Source organism: Pleurodeles waltl, chromosome 7, assembly GCF_031143425.1.
Source record: "Pleurodeles waltl isolate 20211129_DDA chromosome 7, aPleWal1.hap1.20221129, whole genome shotgun sequence".
NCBI classification, from domain to species: Eukaryota; Metazoa; Chordata; class Amphibia; order Caudata; family Salamandridae; genus Pleurodeles; species Pleurodeles waltl.
The window spans coordinates 912,404,541-912,426,469 of NC_090446.1; the positions used below are offsets into that span (position 1 = coordinate 912,404,541).

Sequence of the window (21,929 nt, forward strand, 5' to 3'; positions counted from 1 at the left end):
ATAAAAAAGTTTTTTTTTTTTTTAAACGACTGCATTGCAGAAGTAAACAAAGCATGTGAAAATGAAACTGATACAAGCTACAAAATTTTTGCAGCTATTTATAATTCTTGTCTTCCTGGTTATTAAGTGAATGTGCTGAACTCTGGGGTTTTCATCCTTCTGGTACAGTGAATTTTACAATACACCACTATCTTGCCATCAAACTGTAAACCTCTGTGTTAAGGGGTCAGTAACCCTCCCCAAAGCACGAAACAAATAAAACTCTTTAACTGTACTAAGCACACACTGTGGCACTCTTTGGCGACTTAAATCATGGCACCTACAGGTTTAGAGATCTTATTGCCTGTCTTATGTCCCTTTGTGCAGCTGACATATAGTATGAACATGTCAATCTGCCCATACTCTTCACCCAGGTGTGCAAAAGAAAAGAAGTGATATCCCATGACAACCCACACCTCTAGGTTGGACGTCCACTTCCTCACACATCTCATCTGTAAGATGCACCCCACCCTCATCATTCAGAAAACCTACCTGGTGGACATCTTCATCGCTCATACATTTTTCTGAGGTGGATCTCAATCGCTCGCATACCAAAACTTCCTGATAGACGATTCTATTCTACATAATCCCTACAGGATGGCCTTCACATCGTTCACACAGTGACTCTGACATACACTTCAATCCTTCATATGTTCATTTTTGCCACCCCATTGCAGTCCTCTCCTGGCTGAGGGATTTCCCATCTCCAGTCAGACTACAGAGCCTTGATGTCCTCCTCCTTTTACACTTCCTACTCACCGCCTGAACAGATGTGACAAACCCCGCACTCCCCTCAGACTGACCTGCAAAACCGAAGTTCTCTGCTCATTCTTGTGCACTTTTGTTGCCAGTCGGTTGAACTCTAGAGCCATTCTTCCCAGGTGGGTGAAAAGCTGGTTTCGGTCTGGCTCCACTGAAAATTCGCTGAGAGAGGTTTCCAAGCGCTGCAATTGTAGAATCAGGTTGCTGTCTGTATTTGGCAAGAATGTCTGGGACTCCATCTCCTGAAAAATACAGGCACCACACCCGTTAATACCACACCGATATATGCACCAGCGATAATGATGGTTTCCTGATGAGACGCCCATGCACCACTGAGGCTAGTTCCCCGAAAACGCTCAGACCTGGGAGCTATGGACTCAAAATATATGATGGAGTGGTTACTTCTGAGGTGAGAGCTCCCTGGATCGGGATCAGAGATTTCAGTTCTGCCAGAGGTTATCCTTCGGATTTTCATCGTTCCTCTGCATATTGGCGTGTTTTATAGATGTTTAACGACTTAAATCAAGCCATCCACAAACATAAATGAGCAGGTCTTGCACATTTGGTGTGAGAAGCGGGCTAGTGAGCCCTTCCTTAGCACTGCACATGTTGCTGTCCCCTCCTCAGAGAATCAATTCGCTAAAATATATACAAGGTGGGCTTTAGCTCTGTCTGTGGGAGTATAGCCCATCACCATTACCTAGATAGGTCACTATTATCAAACATTTAGAATAGCCAGGCGTTAACATTTAGTGCATTTTGCCATTCATTGACATACTACTTTGGGGGTCATTTAGGATACGCGGGAAGCAGTAACAAATCTGGTGAAATGTGTGAAGTTTTTCAATGCATTTAACATTATCTGTGCATTAAGAGCAAAGTAGTGTGTTTCGTGACTATTAGCTGCAGAGCACAAGCAAAAAAAATAGTGCTAATTTAACACCAATAATTGCGGGAGAAGCGACAGAAACAACACTTGCAAATGTATCTATAAATTTACAGTTAATGTAATGATTACTGTTGTGGTATTGGTAACCCAAATTGTAGTAGAACAGCAAAACATCTGACATTCTGCAGATGACTCCATTAGAGGGGCGGTGCTCATTTCTTTGAAATGTCAACACCACACAGGTCCACTTCACATAACCTGCAGAATATATTCCTAAAAGCACTTCCACTGACGCCCTAAAAATGTTCTTCCAACTCTTTGAGGAAGTAAGTTTTTCCATGTTACTCAACACCACTGAGGGCCACAAACGACAACCATGATATTACCCAGTAACTCCTTCCCAGAGTCCCCGACAGCGGGGGCATTAATAACTGCAGGGAGGGAGGTGGTGATAGAAATAACAGGAAACATAAGTGGACCCCTAAGGGGTGCCTTCGAAACAAAAAATTATCGAGGTACTCAGTACGCACAACTTCTGTCCAATAGAAACATATACTCCTGCCCACCGGCACATGGGCGGAGCCACAACACCCTCGTTTCTTTTTTAGGCTGATCACATTGGGCAGGCAACAGCTGGGGTCTCAAGTCAGACCTAAAAATTGAACACGAGAATTAATAAGAAAAAGAACAGATCGGGCTATTGAATGAAATATTTGAGTATTTGAATACAGTGACCGCACCAAGGGAGTCTTTCCCTCTGTAAATAAACGGTGGATTACTGTCGAGTGAAGGAAGACAAGTTTGAATTCAAGGCACGGGTGGGGGGCGAGGTGGGGTGTTTCCTTCCGTTCCGCACGGCATACTATGCTACAGTCAGCTGGTACGATGCTCGTGCGAAATTAACGTGCTGGCAAATCCAGTCAAATTATTTCTCAAAATAGGAATCGTAAGCAAATACACTGGGGACATATTCTGCAATGCACAGGAGGCGTCCTCTGGGCAATCACGTGCCTGCCGCAGCGGCGGTCATACAAATATCAAATGTCAAATATAAACTAACCACACGGCAGTAACGGGCCCGTCAGCTAGAAAGAGTCACTGTTTGAAAGCAAATGAAAGTCTCTTGTAGGTGCAGTTCACATTACTGGACACGAGAGGGCAACCCTTTCCTAGAGGCAGCATTATGAATATGGGACAGGAGGGCTCATACAGCCTGAGGTGCAAAGCAACTTGGACTCGTACAACCGTGGGTCCGCAAAGTCGCAGACAGGGTGAACTGTCCTAAAGATACTATAGCTTCACGAAGAGACCACTGGCAAAGTCCATAACTGCAACACCTTACAAGGAAAGCAGGGTGTGAAACGGAAGTCCCCACCCTTTACTTGCGTGCTGCGAAGATGCGCATCAATTGTTGCGACCACAAGCCACCGACTGCGCACCAACTCCCTGAAGGGGACAGTATACATTCACAAAGTGTTAGCTGCCCGTGAGCTACAGCTTCCACTCTGGAAACGTGGGCACCGTAGGGAACCGATAGCGGGCAGCATGTACCACCCCTCACACCCGATGTCTGTGGCACACACTGGCGGCTGCTGCTGGGTCCAGGTGCAGGTAGTTCACACATTAGTCAAGATATGAACGGAAATGGCGAAAAGACGTTTTACTTTCTATCCGAAAGTACCACCACCTGATCCGCGCTGCCAAAAGGAACTTCTTCACCGACAGACTGGACAAAAACAGACAACAGCAGAGAACTCTTCAGCATCGTCAAGGAGTTCTCCAACCCCAGCGCCAACGCCGTCACGCCCTCACAGGATCTGTGCGAATCCCTCGCCACTTTCTTCCATCGCAAGATTAGCGATCTCCACGACAGCTTCGGACACCAGACCCAACCAAACACCACCGAACCGGCATCCACGGCCATCACCCTCAACAACTGGTCCCACATCAACACGGAAGAAACCAAATCCATCATCAACTCTATCCACTCCGGCGCCCCTTCGGACCCCTGCCCGCACTTCATCTTTAACAAAGCCGACAACATCATCGCCCCGCACCTCCAGACCGTCATCAACTCTTCTTTTTCTTCTGCTACCTTCCCCGAATGCTGGAAACACGCCGAAGTCAACGCCCTACTAAAGAAACCTACGTCTGACCCGAGCGACCTGAAAAACTTCCGCCCCATCTCTCTTCTGCCTTTCCCAGCCAAAGTAATAGAGAAGACCGTCAACAAACAGCTGACCACCTTCCTGGAAGACAACAACCTGCTCGACCCCTCACAAACCGGATTCCGAACCAACCACAGCACTGAAACCGCCCTCATCTCAGTCACTGACGACATCAGAACCCTGATGGACAACGGTGAAACAGTCGCCCACATTCTGCTCGACCTCTCGGCTGGCTTTGACACCGTCTGTCACCGCACCCTAATCACCCGCCTCCGCTCCACCGGAATCCCAGGCTAGGCCCTGGACTGGATCGCCTCCTTCCTCTCAAACCGTTCCCAAAGAGTTTACCTCCCTCCGTTTCGCTCAGAACCCACCAAGATCATCTGCGGCGTACCCCAAGGCTCATCACTCAGCCCGACACTCTTCAATGTCTACATGAGCCCCCTCGCCAACATCGTACGCAAGCACGACATCATCATCACCTCCTACGCCGACGACACCCAACTTATACTCTCCCTCACCAAGGACCCCGCCAGCGCCAAGACCAACCTACAAGAGGGTATGAAGGACGTCGCAGATTGGATGAGGCTCAGCCGCCTAAAGCTGAACTCTGAAAAAACGGAAGTCCTCATCCTCAGCAACACCCTGTCCGCCTGGGACGACTCCTGGTGGCCCACGGCCCTCGGCACCGCACCGACCCCCACAGACCACGCCCGCAACCTTGGCGTCATCTTGGACCCTCTTCTCACCATGACCAAGCAAGTCAATGCCGTGTCCTCCGCCTGCTTCCTCACCCTCCGCATGCTCCGCAAGATCTTCCGCTGGATCCCCGCCGACACCAGAAAAACCGTGACCCACGCCCTCGTCACGAGCCGCCTGGACTACGGCAACACCCTCTACGCCGGGACCACAGCCAAACTCCAAAATCGCCTGCAACGCATTCAAAACGCCTCGGCCCGTCTCATCCTCGACATACCCCGCAGCAGCCACATCTTCGCACACCTGAGACACCTGCATTGGCTCCCAGTCAGCAAAAGGATCACCTTCCGACTTCTCACCCACGCACACAAAGCCCTCCACGACAAGGGACCGGAATACCTCAACAGACGCCTCAGCTTCTACGTCCCCACCCGCCTCCTCCGCTCCTCTGGCCTCGCACTCGCTGCTGTCCCTCGCATCCGCCTCTCCACGGCGGGTGGGAGATCTTTCTCCTTCCTGGCGGCCAAGACCTGGAACTCCCTCCCCACCAGCCTCAGGACCACCCCGCTTTCCGGAGACTGCTAAAGACCTGGCTGTTCGAGCAGCGATAATCCCCCTTTTTCCCCTAGCGCCTTGAGACCCGCACGGGTGAGTAGCGCGCTTTATAAATGTTAATGATTTGATTTGATTTGATCCGTGTGGGGTATAAAGGCCTCTGTCTCTGAGTTTAATGACACCAAATGACAATTCATAAAACACAATCTGTGATACTAACCACTAGACCGGTGCATCTGTCCTTATGTCACACGCTCTGTCAACCCCCAACCCCTTGCGCCAGGCTAGGCAATAATTCACCAGTTCCCTGTTCTGCACCACCCCTGTCTCTGTCCTAATATCTCTGGAATGCCGGGACACAGACCGCATCACCCACCCCCGCGAAAACTGCACTGACCCCCCACTCACGCCGAACTTCTCGGTGACATCGCTCTATTTATTGTCACACCTGTCCAAGTGGTGCTTGCTCGTCACTTTTTCACGCGTTGGAATTCCACGGTCCTAACACCACCCCCGCCGCCCCCACCAGTCAACCGAAAGATCCAGTGCCCCAACCCGCCACTTGTAGTCCGCGCAGCCTCACTGAGGTGTGGCTCGGGTATGACAGGGAGGAGAGTCATGCAGACATCCTCGGGAGAAGAGAGGCCGTTCACTGGAGAGGAATGCGTAGCCTTCAAAGGGATAGGGAGGAAGGGGACGAGGGGGGTCATCTCTGTGTGAGTCACACTCCCTCTGCTTTGTCCACTCCCCCGCTCCTCACACGGGATCCCCCACCCTCAACTACAAGAGGCTCACTCTTGGTGTACTCACGGTGAGTCACTCGGAGCCGCGGCCTTTCCCAAATATGGTGACCCGTCCCCCAATTCCAGCATGCACGAGAGGCCTGGTGCACACACTGCACAGGGCCTGCATATTCTTCATTTGTGTGACTTTGGCTGCCTTTATCTCACACCTTTACTTCAGTCACAGGGTGCAGAAATGTTGAAGTTTTTCGCATCTGATATTTTTTGTGCATTTTTAATAGTTTGCAGAATGTAAATTTACTCTTTAAATTGAAAGAGCACACAGACATGACACTAATGCGTTTAAAACAATTTTCCCATGACTTGTAGAAGTGTGATTTTCGGCTTATTTTAACTATGCCTCAATTTAGACCAAGACATCATTTTGTTCAAAATAGAAATCTCCCCTTGCATGTTCGTTTATTTCCATTGATGCTGTCCTTGAAGAAAAAAAGTTTTCAACACAGACCTAGTAATGTTTCTTCTTCAAGGCCCTTCCACTAACTCACTGTACCTCATTCATTCACAATTGCAAACTGTTGTTCATGTAAATAGTTTGTCCTGCCATCTCTGGATTGACATTAGCATAAAGTAGACATAATCAATCTTCATGCTGTGAGATAAGATGGTAAGGCATTATGACATTTCATAAAACCGTGCTCTGAGTTTCTGAGAATATTTATTTTTTTGCTCACATCATGATGAATTAGCAGAATTTGATGATTTCTTATACAAAAAAACTTTATATACAGAACCCCTTTAGGGAGTGAGATGGAAGACTTTCCAATGCTGCCAATCCTCTTCTTGATTTTGCTGCTCGACTGGGACACAGAATTATTCCGATATTGCACTTTATTTTTTTATCTCTCTATTTACTGACAGCTCTTACGGCAATTGACTTTATGCCTTTCTATTATTGTTCTCCATGCTGCAGCTTTTGAATTTTTTAAAATACATTTCTAAACATTTAACTCTTTCTCTAGAATTCAATTATTTAGTCCATCCTTGCCTAATTGGATGTATTTGGGTGTGCTAGGAGGCGCTTTATCTCAAGGGCATATGTCACTGAGGTTTAACACCATCTACAATTCATCTACTAGTGGGCATGCTTTTGAGCTAATAATTGGGGATGTGCAATTATAGGGATTTCTAGCAACCACGTGAGAAACTGCCTGGGAAGGTGGCAAGTTTGTGTTTTTACCTCTACACCTTGCAAAGATCGTTCGACTTCGAGACGTCGCTATTATTTTTTGTAATGGATCTGTGGACATGCAGAAGCTAGTTGTCCACTCTGTGTACACGTTTCTGCACATGCTCTCTGTTTGGAAACCACATTAGGTCTGTGCGTGTCCTTCGAAAACCGCGCACTTCTGTCCGGCCTCACTTAAGGTACACATTGCCATCAGTCCACCCTGTGGAAGCTAAACCTGTTTTTGGGGGCAGGTGGATGGCGCAGTGGGGATCCTGGTAGGATGTGTGAAGGCTATGCATGTCTTTGTGGTCTCAAACTGTACAGTGGTGGGTTTCTGGGTCGGACTAACAGCCGGTGACGAAATACTACGAGGAAAGTGTCGTGTGCAGATGCCATGTGTCATGAAATTGTGTGAGCGCAGTCTCTCGGCCTGTTGTATTCTGGAGATTCCAATATGTGGGGTGCGTGTGTATGCTCGTGGCTCTTTTGCATTACCTGTGTGTGTATGTGTGCATGTTCTGCGTGCCTTTATGGGGTCTTACTTGCGGTACTTAGCGTTAAATGGTTAGCACAGGGCTAGGGAGCCTGATTCCCCTGGGGCTGAATGTGCACAGGGGATTAACACAACTAGCGAACAGGTCACCTCTGAGGCTCGGGAGCCCGCACCTTCCTAGACTGGAGGAGCTCAGGAGATCAGCAAGGTACATGGTGCCTTTCACCTCTAGGAGTGTAGGGCTCAGTGAGGTTATATGAGGATGGCTGGTTCCAACACTAAAGACTTGTACATTCAGGGGATAAAGAAACAGAGTGCCAAGCCTGTAAGATCAACAGCTGGACATCTCAAGCCATCAGTGCAGGTCATGAATGTCACTGGCAGGGACCTCTGGACTCAGAAGACTGACTGTGATGCTGAGTCAGGTACTCGTAGGGCTGCACTGGAGTGCGTCACCTGTAGGGCAGGCCGGGCTCGGGGGACTGGCACAGTGGCCTCTCACTTCTAGGAAATTGTGTGAGCTCAGGTGCTTGGCACAGTGATACAGAGAATGCCACCTATGGCGCCAGTTGGGTTCGGAAACTAAATATGTTTGGAGCAGAGAAAAGGAGTACAACCGACAGCATCCCCATGATGTAGTGACATTGTCCCCAAGGTGAAGGCCTTGGCAACCTGAGGCGTAGTTACCAGAGGTGCATTGGCACTAGGGCCTAGTCGCCTGTACCCAGCATTCTGCGCTAGGGTAACATATTCAGCTTTTCACCAAGTTCAGAAGTAAATAACTTTCTAATGTCTAGAAAAGTCTAACTTAGATACTTTTAATGTAAACCTATTTGCTTCATTTCCCCACCATGCATTACCACGCATTTTATTCATAAATTGGATATTTTCTAAATATAGCTTTGTAAAGAAAAGAAAAATTATCTTGGTCTGTTCTACAAATTATCCATCTCCCGCCCTCCCCAAGATTGATTAAACAATGCTTTCTTTTCCATCGGTCTTATTTTCTCCCTCTGTCTTTCTCAAACTTTCTCCCTATCTGTAGCTGTCTTTCTTGCTGCTTGTCTCATTCTCCCCTCTCTACATGTCACTCTTTTTTCCCTTTTGCCCACTCTCTGCTCCTCTAGTCTCTTTTCTTGCCGCCCCTTGCTCTATCTCTAACCTTTGTATTCTCTAGTTTATTTTACTCTTGCACACTTCTTTCTCTTCTCGCTTCTCTCTTGTAGCATTTCTACCTTTCTCTACACCGCCCTTCCTGTCTGTTTTTTCTTTCTTCCTTTAAGTCTCTGGTGGGTTGCCTCTCAGAGATTCTGTCTTCTTTTCTCTCTGTGCCTGAACATTGCCTGTCTCTCTTTTAGTCTGTCCATCTCAATTTCTCTCCGTTTCTTTTTTTCTCCCCTTCAGTCGCTCTCGCAACAAATAGCCTCTCTCACCTTCCCTCTCTATCTCTTTCTCTCTCTGCCTCCTTCTCTCCCTCACAAATCCTCCCTCTCTCCCACCCCACCTTTCCCTCTGCCTGTCTTTTCGTGTCTTATTTCCGGAATTTTCTACTTTTTATCTCCATCCCTCTTTCTGTCACCATTTGTCTGTTTCTCTTTCGCTGCCACCACTTCTCTCTCTGCCATTCTTCCACACCTGTCCTTCTCTGTCTCCATCATCAGAGACGGAAGGAGGCAAACAGGAGTTACAATATAGTAAAGACATAGCCACAGAATGTGGGGGTGCTGTGAGTGCTCCGGTGCCTCAGATGACAAGCTGCTGGCATATTCCAAAAACAAAGGTTCAACCCCATTTTAGAAAGTTCTTGGCGCTGTCCACGGCTCCTCACAGAACATGGATGCCAAGGCGCGAGATCCTTCAAGTGACCCATCCTTACAAGTCAGCATTCGAACCACTCCTCGAACTCAGCAAAGACTTGAGACACAGACAGGAAGTGCATGTTGGGGCAACTGAGGCCGTCTAAGCGGAGGAGCTCCAGCTCCCAGACACCCAGCGCGAGGAGCTTGAGGCACCAGTGTGAAGTTCTTCAGGCACATTAGAATAAGTACTCTGAATCAGATGCTATGAGCAGCCTGAAGAGCCTACGGCACATAGCACGGGGCGCTCAAAACACAAGCACCGAGCTGTGTTCCTACTCTACTTATCAGGGTGCTCCCCTGCCCAGTTTACCACAGCCCAGCCTTCTCTTACTAGGCTTATAGTTTTAGATATATCCGAACTTTTACAGGTCAAGTACTTGTTTGGGAAACCCATGTTTCTTAGATGTAATCTCAATGTATTCTTATGGTGCAGATATTTTTCGGTTATCCGCCTGTTGAGATTTCTACCGTCTGTCAATACTTTGCACAGTTTCTGCTTGTGTCCATTGTCATGACCTTGCATATTGTGAAAACTAAAAATGTACAAAAAGTGATTATAAAAAAGACACATAGGCACTGAGGGTGTGGGGCTGAAATCAATTATAAGAGGGTATGCTGCTTTCCTGGAAACAGAAGGATGTCAGATACAGGAAGGCGGAACAGGGCTAAGCGTGCACACATCATTGGCCACACAAATAAAGACACACTGACCAAAAACGAACTGGATCATCGGTAACGCAGCTTATTGGGAAGTCAGTGGTCAAAAACCATGACCACGAAAGCAATGTCCAAGAAGTGATTGAGATATATATTGTGGGTTAGTCTTGTTATGTGAAGTTACATGCTTTTTTTTGTTGCTTTTTTTTATAGTGCTTAATTTTCCATTTCCTGGCCTCTTGATGCTGTGTGTGTTTTAGATTCAAACAGCGGTTTGCTGCTTGTGAGTTGTGCAAGTAGAGAGGATCTCTGTAGAGGCTTTGGGTATTGTCAACTTCTACCAAACTCACATCAGTGTAAATATGGGCTGGGGAGTATTTGTCAGTCCGGAGCCGTCCTAACAGTAGAGGGATACTGAAGGCCATGAACCAGTAGCATCAATGAAGATGGCTTGGGCAACTCAGACATGCAAAAGAAGGGAAAGGAAGTACCAACATGTATAGTGTTCGGTAGATCGCAAGTACAGTGGTACCGGTTGAGAGAGGTATGATGGGCTCCCTGCACCAAATTATAGCACACTTGAAGGCTTTACTAAGCAACCAGAGGACAGAGGGACGTTTATTTGTCCCTTCTTTATGGCCAATGGCACAATTGCTACATCATTCTTGGCCACTGGGCTTTGTCCAAACCTGCTCTTTTGCTCCATTTCACAAGCAAAGGGAGAGCATACGCCCTTTGGAGCAAGTGAGATCTCAGTACTGGGCCGTGGTGAGGCCCTCAAGCCCTTGTAGCTCGGGGCCTGGCCTCTTCGGTCCTCCCCTACCACCTCTGTTTCCCCATGATATCTGGAAAAGGTCCATTTATTTCCAAATGTTTACGAGAGGCTCAACAGCGTTTAATTGAATGTTTGGTGTCTGTGCGAGACACAGAACATTTGGAGATTGGAGCTTTCATTGTGAAATTGTTGAATTTCCCTCGTACTGCCAGGAAAGTGATTTATCCAAGCTTGTTAGAGCTGCCTATGTGGGCAAGAATAACCCTCGAGGCTTAGGCTCGGCCGCGGTTTCCTCAATAGGAATGTGGTTTGGGAGCACAGTTATGGCCCTATTTGAATTTTGTTTAGAGGTGATAACTGTGTATATAAGGGAATGGATTATCTTAAGAGCATCAGTATATGTACTAGTATTTTGTGTGTTTGAATAAATTACACAGTTTGTGAAAGAAGCGTGGCACTGGCTTTTGCACCACCCCTATCTGCTGAATATAGGGTATTATGGCAGGCTGCCTGAGCGATGACCCATTGGCACAGATGCTCAGAGGAGAGCAGACTAAAGAGTGAAGCTGGCACAGATGGTTCGCTCATCTGGTTCTTTTTCCTGAAAAGAAACAAATGTCTCCAGGCAGCAGGGTGACTCACTAGATCTTCATGTGGTGTTTCCCGACAACTAAAGAGCAAAAAAACCCTCCTAGATAGGAAGGAAGTGAAGGGCCTTTCCCCGTTTACTCTACAGTCTGCAGAGGGCATGAGAGCCCTGGGGTGAGAGCAGGGGGATGTGACATTGTTTAAGCATTCATCATGGCAAGCCTGGGAGAGCAGTAGGCCCGCACAGCAGGCAATCTTAGTAGGGAGCAGGGGTAATATGGTCTGTCTTCAAAGGGCTGGCACAGCATGACAACAATGGGTAGACAGCAGGGGTCTGTAAGAACGTCCTCCCATATCTGAGACTTGGCGGTGTCCCCAAAGATGTCCCTAAGAAACTATGCTGGTAACAGCGTCTCCTTAATTCATCACACACTTCTGAGAAACTAAGCATGATTCTTCGCAAGACCTCTAGCTGAACTCAATACCTTGTCACATGGTTTAAGAAATGCCTCGTTACCTCGATTTAGAGAAACTTCCTGTAAGCCTCAAGATCCTACTGCTCGATCTCCAGTCTACTCTTGCAGTCAAAACTCCCTGTAAGCATTGTGCTCCCAACCTCAATCTTTTACTCAGTCAAGCCACATTCAGTAACCTAACAGAGTCAGGGATCCAGCCACAAATACAGAACAGAGGACACTCGTCTCAAACTGGGAGAGCATTCTTGTGAGCCAACACAAGAGTTACCAGTGGGGCTGTGGAAGGTTACCCCTTATCTTCAATGCCCTCACGGGTGATTGTGAGCTTTATAAATAAACATAATATAACACAACACCTCCAAGATTCAAATCATGGAGCTACCAAATGACATAGGGTATGTTTCACGTGTATACCAAAGACAAACAAATACACTTGTGCAAAAGTGAGAATATATCTCAGAACTCCAGCCTTGCAACTTCTACAACACTGGATGAGGAGATTCAGCCTCAAGCAGAGCAATAAATGAACTACTGCTCATGGACCCTTGTTGTTCACTAGATGCTTCTTTTGCAGCTCTAGCCACAGACAATCCACACTCCTCTATAAAGCTCATTGCCTTCCCCAAACCAAAAGAACCTGGGGTTGTAGGCTGACAACTACATGGACAGCCCTCACTTTACTTCCTGACCATAAGCAAGCTACAGATAATCATCTACTGCATGTACTTACCGATTTGTCACTGCCTCGCGAGGACCCCTTCTCATCTGCTGGGACAATTTCAAATTCTGATGAAGATCCCTGTAGGTAAAGTGAGTGTGAGAAACTTTATTTAAAATTTCCCTTTCCCACCACCCCACTATACCTGAAAAGATGATGCCATGGCTGCAATTTACCAGAAGCACGAAATCCATACTGCAAAACTGGAGCGTCCTAGCCATGATCTGCAAAGTATGACCATTCCACTCCCATTCCTGCCCACTTCAACCTCCTCCCTCACCCTCCTCCCAGGGCAATTTATTTTAAGACTCACACTGCCCGGGGATTTCTGATCTCTTTTGGGCTCCTGTTTCTGCTCTTTTTCATCTTGATCGGGGAGAACAAACGAGCCAAGAAGCTGATCGTTTTCTGTAAGAAACAAGCGCACAAGGGACCCTGTAAGCATGAGTGGGAGGTCGTGGAGACACAAAGTGGAAGGCAGGATGGAGAACAACAGACATTTATTAGGGACATCCACATCTGCCATCAGTGGCTGGTTCTTTGCTAACCCTCAAAGATCAAAAAGTTAAAAAGTAGACAGTGGCTTTGTCTAAGAGCCACGTTTATGACCTGTGGTTTCCATACTTGCGGTTGCCACACATTGCCTTTGCCCTAGTCTATCACTGGCAAACAGGAGGCCTTTGAGGGGAAGGGGTGCATGGTATAACAGGTTAACTGTTTAAACAGATCCTGATGACACTTCTGCTACGCTATCAATTTCAAGAATTGACATCAATGGCCGAAACTATTCAGGAGACTGTGGCCAGGTGGGAAGCATTAAGAGGAGACTATAGAAGGCGAAGGGGCAAACCCAAAAATGTAAGCAGGAAAAAAACAGAATTAACTTGCAAAAGCATTGTGAAGGAAAGTCATGCTCCCAGTGAGCAAGTCTTGATATCGGAGTGAAAAGGAGCATTATGTCGTGCTAGAGGTTTACATGGCTCTAGTCTGGTACACTCTGTTGCCAATCGGACGTACCTTTATGTGGAAAGAGAGTTCACCTTTGTACGGTATGGTATGGTATGGAAAGGTGAACTGCAATCAGGCCATGGAGCTGCAATTCAGTCAGTCACTTACACTCAAAGCTTTCTTTGTTGTTTGCTACCACTTATGTGCTGACTGTGTGTACCACATTTCAGTTTACCTCGTATCTTTACAATATCTATACAGTGGCGGGGGCTCTGTTCGTCTCAACTATGTCTTTGTGTGGCATTTGAGACACAACCTCCCTCAGCTTCTTATTTGTGACAACAACCCACTGACCGAGAGAAACATGCAACCCAATGTGTCAGTGTGAAGTACTGCATAGTATGGAGTCAGACACATACCAGGGGCACGTTTCCCTGCCTCTTTCTTTCCCTTATCTCTAAGCACAGGGCATACTCCCCCTCTTTTCTGGGGAATAGGTACTGGAATCCTGATGAAGTTCATAGTAGTTTTGAAAATGCCATTCCTGGGAAAACTCAGATAACAGTTGACAATCAACTTAAAAAATTGTCGATTTGCTTGGACGCCAAAATTCTGCAGAGACAGCTGCCACAGTGGTACTGGATAAAGCACTTCGGGCGACGGACCATGCCGAAGCCTGCCATCTAGTAAAACTGAAGCCCTCTGTGGCATTTTCTGCCCACAATAATGAAACGTTACTAGGCCCTTTTTCCACAAGATTGCGGATTAGTGGAACTGTCTCGTGATCCCTCAGAAACCAGTGCATACAAAGTAATAGTTACTAATCTTCATTTCAGTAACACACATTATGCCATGCTCTTCCAATATTTCTTGCAACTTCTTCAAAATTACCAGAAACACACACTTGGATGCTGTTAACCGTTTGCTGAATAGACTGCACCAGCTACCAGTAAAGACTAACATTACTGTTAAAGTGACTCATCAGGGTATTTATGGGATTGCCAAACACTACATTTGCTGTCTAAAACATAAGAAACAACTTTGCCTTAGTGATAAATGCCTCCGTGATGTCCCGGAGGTCTAGACTTTTAAGCATGAACGTTGTTCTAGCCAGCTGCTAAATGCTGGAATGTTGTTCCAGGAAACGTAAACATTCCTTTCTCTGAGCACTCAGAAAATATCATATGAAGAGGTTGCACTTCTAACCAATGTTCTTCTCCCTCCGGTTGTCCAGCACCTGGGTTTCCCACCACTAGATCCTTGCTGCGACGGAAATACTTCACCCTTTACCTTACCGAGAGAAATCAACTGATACAAAGAGTAACTTCTACACCCCCTCTCACTTTGCCATCTACAATGCTTTAAACTGGTCACGTTCACGCATCAGGTTTGACAACTACATGGAATTCGGTGAGTTCAAGCACCAGGATAGGATTAAGACTGTTTCCAACAGGAAGATTACACTCAGGTCAGCTTGGGAGTTTTTGCCACAAAATGGCTTTAGAAACTTCAAATCATCTTTGGCGAGCTCTGGAATTCAATGGCTTGCTTTTCAAAGATTCAAAATCCAGCCCATAAGCAATACATGTTAACCACACGCATGGGGATTGTGCAAATCACTGGAGCCAGTATCAAGGTCAAAAGGATTCACTCTCCACATCAGATTAATCGCCATAACCACAAATCAAAATTGATCAGCATTATCAAAATATTAATTCACTTATTGAAGACAGATAAACATATCATTACCAACAAGACTTGAAGCTATTTGTACCAGATCTAATCTTATCTCATTACGGCACTAGAAACACTGGTGGCCACTGACAGCAGAGATTGCCCCTCTTTACTTGCCCCTGCTCTCTGTTCCCTTTACTCCCGCGCTCTCTTCTTCCTCTGGGTTTTATTATCTGTTGTGCACACAGAGGAATGGCAAAAGGAAATGTCAAGCATCCGAAATATTGAGTGCTGGCATGGTCACCCAGGAATACTTGCCAGGCATTTAGGCTTTCGAAAGCAAGCCACATACCCCATAAGCCAGATAAACCTCATAATGAGAGATCCTCTATTGTTAAAGAACAGAGAATCCCTGTCTCCACCCTACTAAATACAGATTTAGATTAGTGTGTATTGCAAATACATTTACATTTGAGTTGTTTCTCTTTCAGATGTACAGTTGGCACTTTGGGTGACTGGCTGTTTCACTGTTGCTAAGGTTTTCATTAAAAGCAAAACTTGCAAGTATATTGTGTTACCGCATGGGAGAGGGAGGGCTCAGCTGGGCTCACTGGAGAAGAAAGTCCCTCTGATCCAGAGAGCAAGGTTTACAAAGATAGCAGATATCAAGAAAGGAAAGTCTTTAAGACTTGTGGAAAAGAAAGAAGGAACTTGAAGCAAAAGCGAGATGGAAGCGAGGAAGGAGAGTGTGGTGACAAAACAGAACAGTGAAAACCAGCAGAGAACAGAGCAGCATCAAACAGGACGACAGAATCAGACAGGTAAAGAAAGTTAAGATGGCTGCCAAGTGAAGGGCGTAAGCCCAAGCACAGGGGTGGGACATATGCACGGCAAGGCTTGAGATTCTGTCCAGGAGGTCAGAGAAGATTTACAGAAACACTAAAGAAGTGGACACCACACGCCTGACCTTCCACACACACATGTACTGTGAAACCATCCTACCTGCAGGGAGGGATGCCTCTGGGGTACCATGCTTAGCCGAGGAGGGTGAAGATGACTCCAGCACTGGGTTCTCCTTCACCAGGTCCTCCACCCTTTGGCGCAATTTGGACGCCTCCACCTGGGACTCCTCCAGAAGCTCACCTGCAAGGAGGGCGCAAAGAATTGGGGTGATCGCCTTTCATGCAGAACATCTCTGCACTGCACATGGATGGTAATCAAGCGAGAGGTAAAACACAATGAATTGGAACAATTGCGAATCTGTGGTAATATTTGGAAGAAACTCATTAAGCTGTGTACATTCTTTTCCCCACCACAGATGTATTTTTCTTTGCACCGAGATTAACAAGTAGACAGAAGCAATATCAATCATGAAGCCGCCCATCCACCCATATGATCCTCGATGTATGTTGTGTGTGGGTGTGCGCACACCGCTGTGTGCCATCTGTATGTTGTAATGCATGCAGGTGCATGGACACCAGTATGTCTGTTAGTCTGGGAGCTTGAATACGTGGTGTCTATATTAAGGAAGTGCTGGTCCTTGTGAATGAGCGGCTGTAGATGGATTCATTTAGAGGTTTTGTCTGTGTGTTTGGGGGCGTGCAGATCTGTTTGTTGATCATACGTCTATTACTCTATCTGTATATCCACCTGTTGCTTACATGTGTGCTGTCTGCAAGAGTATGTGTGTATGTCTACATATTATCTAAGTGTGTGCTTCCTTGAGTATGATGCCTGCATTCACTGATGTTATAACATTCAGGAATTTATAATAATATTCCAACAAATATACGATTAGTAATTATGGCAAAAATAATCATGATAATGTGTTTTTTTAAAGCATTTATAACCATAGTTGTTCCATTTGGAAGCACTGTAAATCAGGAGTTACGGTGGTACTGACGTGTGCTTTCAGTACTTCATGATTACATCATTAAAAAAAAAAAAAAGCTTCTTTCTGAACATCAACACAAACTACTTCCACTTCTAGGCTAAGCGGCAGCCTATTCCAGAGTCTGGTCACTAATAATATTTCCTCTCTGCGGTTCTTACATATCAGAATTACTAAATGCTCCTCGGTTTCTGGTCGAAGACCCTGGATGTGCTGAGAGGGTTTCTTCCGTACATCAGGCACTTGCCCCTCAAGGCTTTATGGATTACCACTACCATCGCGACCGGCTCTGCCTCTACGTAGAGCCGATGTAGTCTTCCCAGGGTCATGAGCTAAGGGTTCCTTCTCGGAACCGTAACTACACGCCTTGTTGGCATATTTTTTTCCCCGCAGCCTGTAGTGCAGCTTTATTGGGAATGCCTGTGAACAGCACATTCCTATACCCTACGTGTGACCGGATTCTCACTCTGGCCAAGGCGGTTAACTTTCATTCTTCTAATGGTGGACAAGGTCTGACGCTGCTTCTAATGATAGTTACGGCTGCTGGACGCGGTGTGAGGCTGCTCTGCCCTGCCGGTTATTTACAAGCTTGATACCTTCTTTACATTTTCATTCTGGAACTTTTCCAACAGATAGATGAATGCTCTTCTGTTGATTGAGCCAATACATTTAGGAGGTGTGACTAGTCCTGCTGGCTTTCAGACTTGTGGTTGTCGGTGTGCAACCAGCTGGATGTTGATACTTCTAAATGCATGTGCTTATCAAAGACACAGTTTTGTGGTGTCTTCATTCTACCAGATGAGAACTGGTCGAGCCGCTGCAAATAAATATCACGCAAACAAGGAGACAAGAGCAATCCTTCAAGAACAACCCATTTCATGGCGATCTCCAAAATATTCCACACAATGTGGGGTGGGAAGCTCCAAAAGATGCTACACAAAAGCTATGAAGTCTTCTCCACTGCACACTGACTAATTCAGGCTTTTCTATTTCTATAGTACTTCATGGCTTACTGTGGCAAAGACTATGAAAAAGTCGAGTATTACCATCAGTGATGATCGGCCACAGTTACAAGCTGTAAGGTGGTTTTCTCCGACATAAAAAAAAAATATGCTTTCGTCCGTCTCTGCGGATGAGTCTGAGTGCATGGGTGCCCGCTGGTCTTAGTGTGAATGGATGCTTGGTGTGTGTGTGTGTGTGTAATTTGTACAGTGCGTGTGAAGTTGTGGCAGTACAATATCTGCATGTGCAGTACAAAAGTCATGCCTACTGCCTTTAACAAAGTTTGATTTGGGCGTGAATTAGCCAGAGTCCAGCTCCTAGGCCCTACCTTACAAAACCCTCTTGCTCAGCTCCTTTTCCACACAAAGAATCTTCTCCCTCCTTGTAACGTGTTCTGTGACACTTTCAAGCCTAGACCAACTGGCAACAGAGTTTCTTCCCTTCAAAGTGCTAGCTAAGCATTCATAGTCCTCATCCTGTGGCTATTTGAGGCCAGGTAGTTGGTCTTCCAGCAGCAGTGACTGTCTGGGTTTCCATTTGCCCCATCTCAGAGCTGTAGGTGAACTCATAGGGGATAATGTTAATTTAAGCGTGTCATGCTTCTAATGTTGCTGCTCCAACACGCAGCACTCAGTAATTGCAAAAGTGGATAGTCCATCAGATGGTTGAAATGGTGAATCAGCAGCTCTACCGGCATGTCAACTTGCTTCGATGTGTCGTAGCACTAGTGTCTAGCCCCTTTAACAGCGGAAATATTACAATTTAAGAGTCAAGTAATAGTGAGGTGGGTGTGGTTTTAGGGACGAATAGTACCCTCAGAACTATGGGCATTGGGCTCGGGTGGGGAGGGGGCAACAGGGACATGACTGCCCAGTATGTTAAACAAATGAGCAAGGAATTACCTCTTTACCAATAGCTTCAATCTTGTCTTGCAAGATTAGCAACCTAGGGTAGAAGTTTCTGCTCTTACCTAGACTCCTGATGCCCTTCATCCTCTCTTTCAGTGCTGTGTTCTCCTCCACCAGCCGCTCCAGGGCGGTATCTCTTGCTCCTCCGGGGTCATAGATCCGATACGGCCCTTTCCCATCCATCGGGCCTCAGTCATTGATATCAAGGGCAAGCATTCCTGTAATACGACAAAGTGTCAAATCTGTAATGCACAACAATGTCTACAACAGTGGATTTTAACCTTTTGACTTCTGTGGACCCCCATTGTATCATTACTGGAACCCAGGGACCCCCACCGACTCGTTCTTGAAAGCTGAGAACCCCTGGCCTAAGCAATTTCTATGATTTGAACTTCAAAACAATACGCAACAATACAAAAACAAGTATAGAGCAAAAATGCTCAAATATTGAAAAAGGTTATTTAATTCACAATCAAATGTAGAAAAAGTTCTCACATTTTCAATTCTGTTTCTTTGTTTTTGATAACTTTATGAATTTCGATGTAATAACCTTTAAGAATATTTAGTTTGGTAACAGTTGCAGACGCCCTGGGTAGGCCTTGCGGACCTCCTGGGGTCCTCGGACCACAGGTTAAGAACCACTGACCTACAACATGGGCAACAAGGCACGTGCCCAGGGTCACCTCCCTTAACAATTGTTTTTTGTTTGGTAAATGCTTGTTGCGTTTTCTATTCTAAAACGACAGCTACATGCAATACATAAGGTGAACAAAGGAGGCAGAAGACAACCTCATTATGGCTTTTGCTATACAAGTGTTAACAACGATCACAAGTAGCTTTGTGCATGAACATTTTGGACCAAGTTCACAGCATCTGTCAGGTGGAAGATTCATATTGCAGCATTTTGGAAGCCTGCAGGTCCTGATCCACAAGAATGACCTGAAGGCTGCGGGAGTCACCAGGCTGTGAGTGCAGCTGCTGCGATCACAGATGCGGGGCAGCCGTGAAGCTGCACTGACAGCTGTCCTTTTCTTCCTCCCACCACAGACATAATGAAACGACTATTATGATATAGAAGGAACTCTGCCAAGGGCACAAGAGTCTTTTGTATTTTCTTTACTGCAAGAGAGGGGTTGGGGCAGGCGACACCTGCCTTGGTCCTCCTCCTCTTTAGACATTCTTCTATATGGAGAGGATGAGGGATGGCTGTCAGGTGCCTCAGCATTCAGGTGCCTCTGTTAAAATGCACAGTACATTGGAATTTGAGAACAAGTCAGCGGAACTTTGCATATTTAAGGACGTTGCTGTGTTATAGACATGTGCATGCCTTTTATATTGAAGCTTGTGGAATTTCTACAGCACTCTTCTCATAAAAGCACCTAGCAGATGAACGTAATTTCCTTCCAACTGCCATATTTCTGTCTTTGCACTGGAGTCTGCACAAACTATGGTATAAATAAAACCTACACGTCACAGTGTTTGGGGATAATGTGCGTGGCTCTCCAGTCAGATTAGCCATTAAAAGGATCCACTTCCAGTACCCCACTCACCCTGAACTGGCAAGCTGCACCGTCTTGTACCTCAAAGCTGTCTCGCGAGCACCAGGCAGCGTCTTCTAGCGCAGTCGATTAGAATGGTAAAACAAAGACTTCAGCTCTGGTTTCTTTAGTAAATCTGTTTGGCCTATTTTAAAAAAATCTGGTGTTTCAACCAGTCTGACGGGCCGCACGACAACTAGTCAGAGTCGACTCCTGTGTTGTCTGAATGCCGAATGGTTGCCCAGAAAAAAATACTAGTACTGATGACAGCCCCCCACTTCTTCGTATAAGGGTTGTTTATGGAGTAATGGGGTGCAGCTTTACTGAAAGGTGAATTTAGCAATATGAACTTCAAATGCCGAAAGCACTTAAAATTGGTCTTTTTAGTAAAATGCTGCAATGGGTGGATTCTGCTTGTTACACATTCTGGGGAAAAAGGCACTCAGAAACCTAGAGATCAGCATATTAAAAGGAACCACATTAATTTTAATGGCTAACTTCATAACTTCTAGAAGGGGCAGTAGTCCTTAGGAAAATCACAAAGGGTAATTTAAACAGAAGCATACAAATTTCCGTTTTTGCAAGGGTATCCTTGCAAATGATCAGTTTATAAAAGGATGCAAAATACTGCAGGGGTCTGTAGCTGCTACCTTGTGCATCCAAACATTTGCCACAGTTGCACTTGTTTTTTGAAAGAACAAATTTAACAAATCGTGATTAGTCTCCGTGGAACAGACAAATAATTATAGATGGACGAATGAATAACAGGATGTTTTCCTCCAATGAGTTACGAGTGACTTCAATTAGACAATGCGAGTGAAGCACGAGTTGTCAATGAAGTTCCCTTGAACCAAGAGGTGGAATGTTGCCCCTTTATTTACAGTTACTCGTGTAATATTTTGTTATGTACAACCCCCGCCCCCCCCCCCTTCAGCTGCTCAGATCATCAGCAGAGTAGTGGTGGAAGTATGTACACCGGGGTGTCAGGCCACTTAAGCTTACCACCCTTGGCAAAACACTCCCCATCCTTACTCAGAAATAGAATCCTAAACAAAGTCAATAACTCTGAACTTTGCAAACCTGTAACATAAATCATTTTTGCAAACATGCGTAATGAATATTAAAAGTGCAAAAGTTATTTAAAAAAAAGTAAATGCCACCGTACAAACGTGTCGCGCTTATGTTTGCAAGAAAAGTAAATAAAAAAATACAGCCCCAACTTTCAAGTGCACTAAGTCTTAGGCAGATCGGGATATGTGCAAGAGAAAATGCTGCAACTCAGTCTAGAGAGGCAGTGGCTTAAGTGGGTAACACAC

The 21,929-nt window shown here is 45.9% G+C and overlaps 1 protein-coding gene across 5 annotated transcripts in view; it reads right to left on the reverse strand.

The window, feature by feature from the left end:
* Positions 1–21,929, reverse strand: part of TNIP1 (TNFAIP3 interacting protein 1) — a 218,684-nt gene that overhangs the window by 89,108 nt on the left and 107,647 nt on the right. For 4 of the 5 annotated variants that reach the window (XM_069199568.1, XM_069199570.1, XM_069199571.1 and 1 more), the window contains 5 exons: positions 19,138–19,293; positions 16,277–16,417; positions 12,966–13,060; positions 12,665–12,733; positions 843–1,043 (listed from right to left, as the gene is read on the reverse strand). In XM_069199568.1, coding sequence (XP_069055669.1) covers positions 843–1,043; positions 12,665–12,733; positions 12,966–13,060; positions 16,277–16,417; positions 19,138–19,258 — 627 coding nt within the window. In that variant the 5' untranslated portion in view covers positions 19,259–19,293. The remainder of the gene's footprint in view (positions 1–842; positions 1,044–12,664; positions 12,734–12,965; positions 13,061–16,276; positions 16,418–19,137; positions 19,294–21,929) is intronic. The other variant, XM_069199573.1, reaches the window with a different exon arrangement.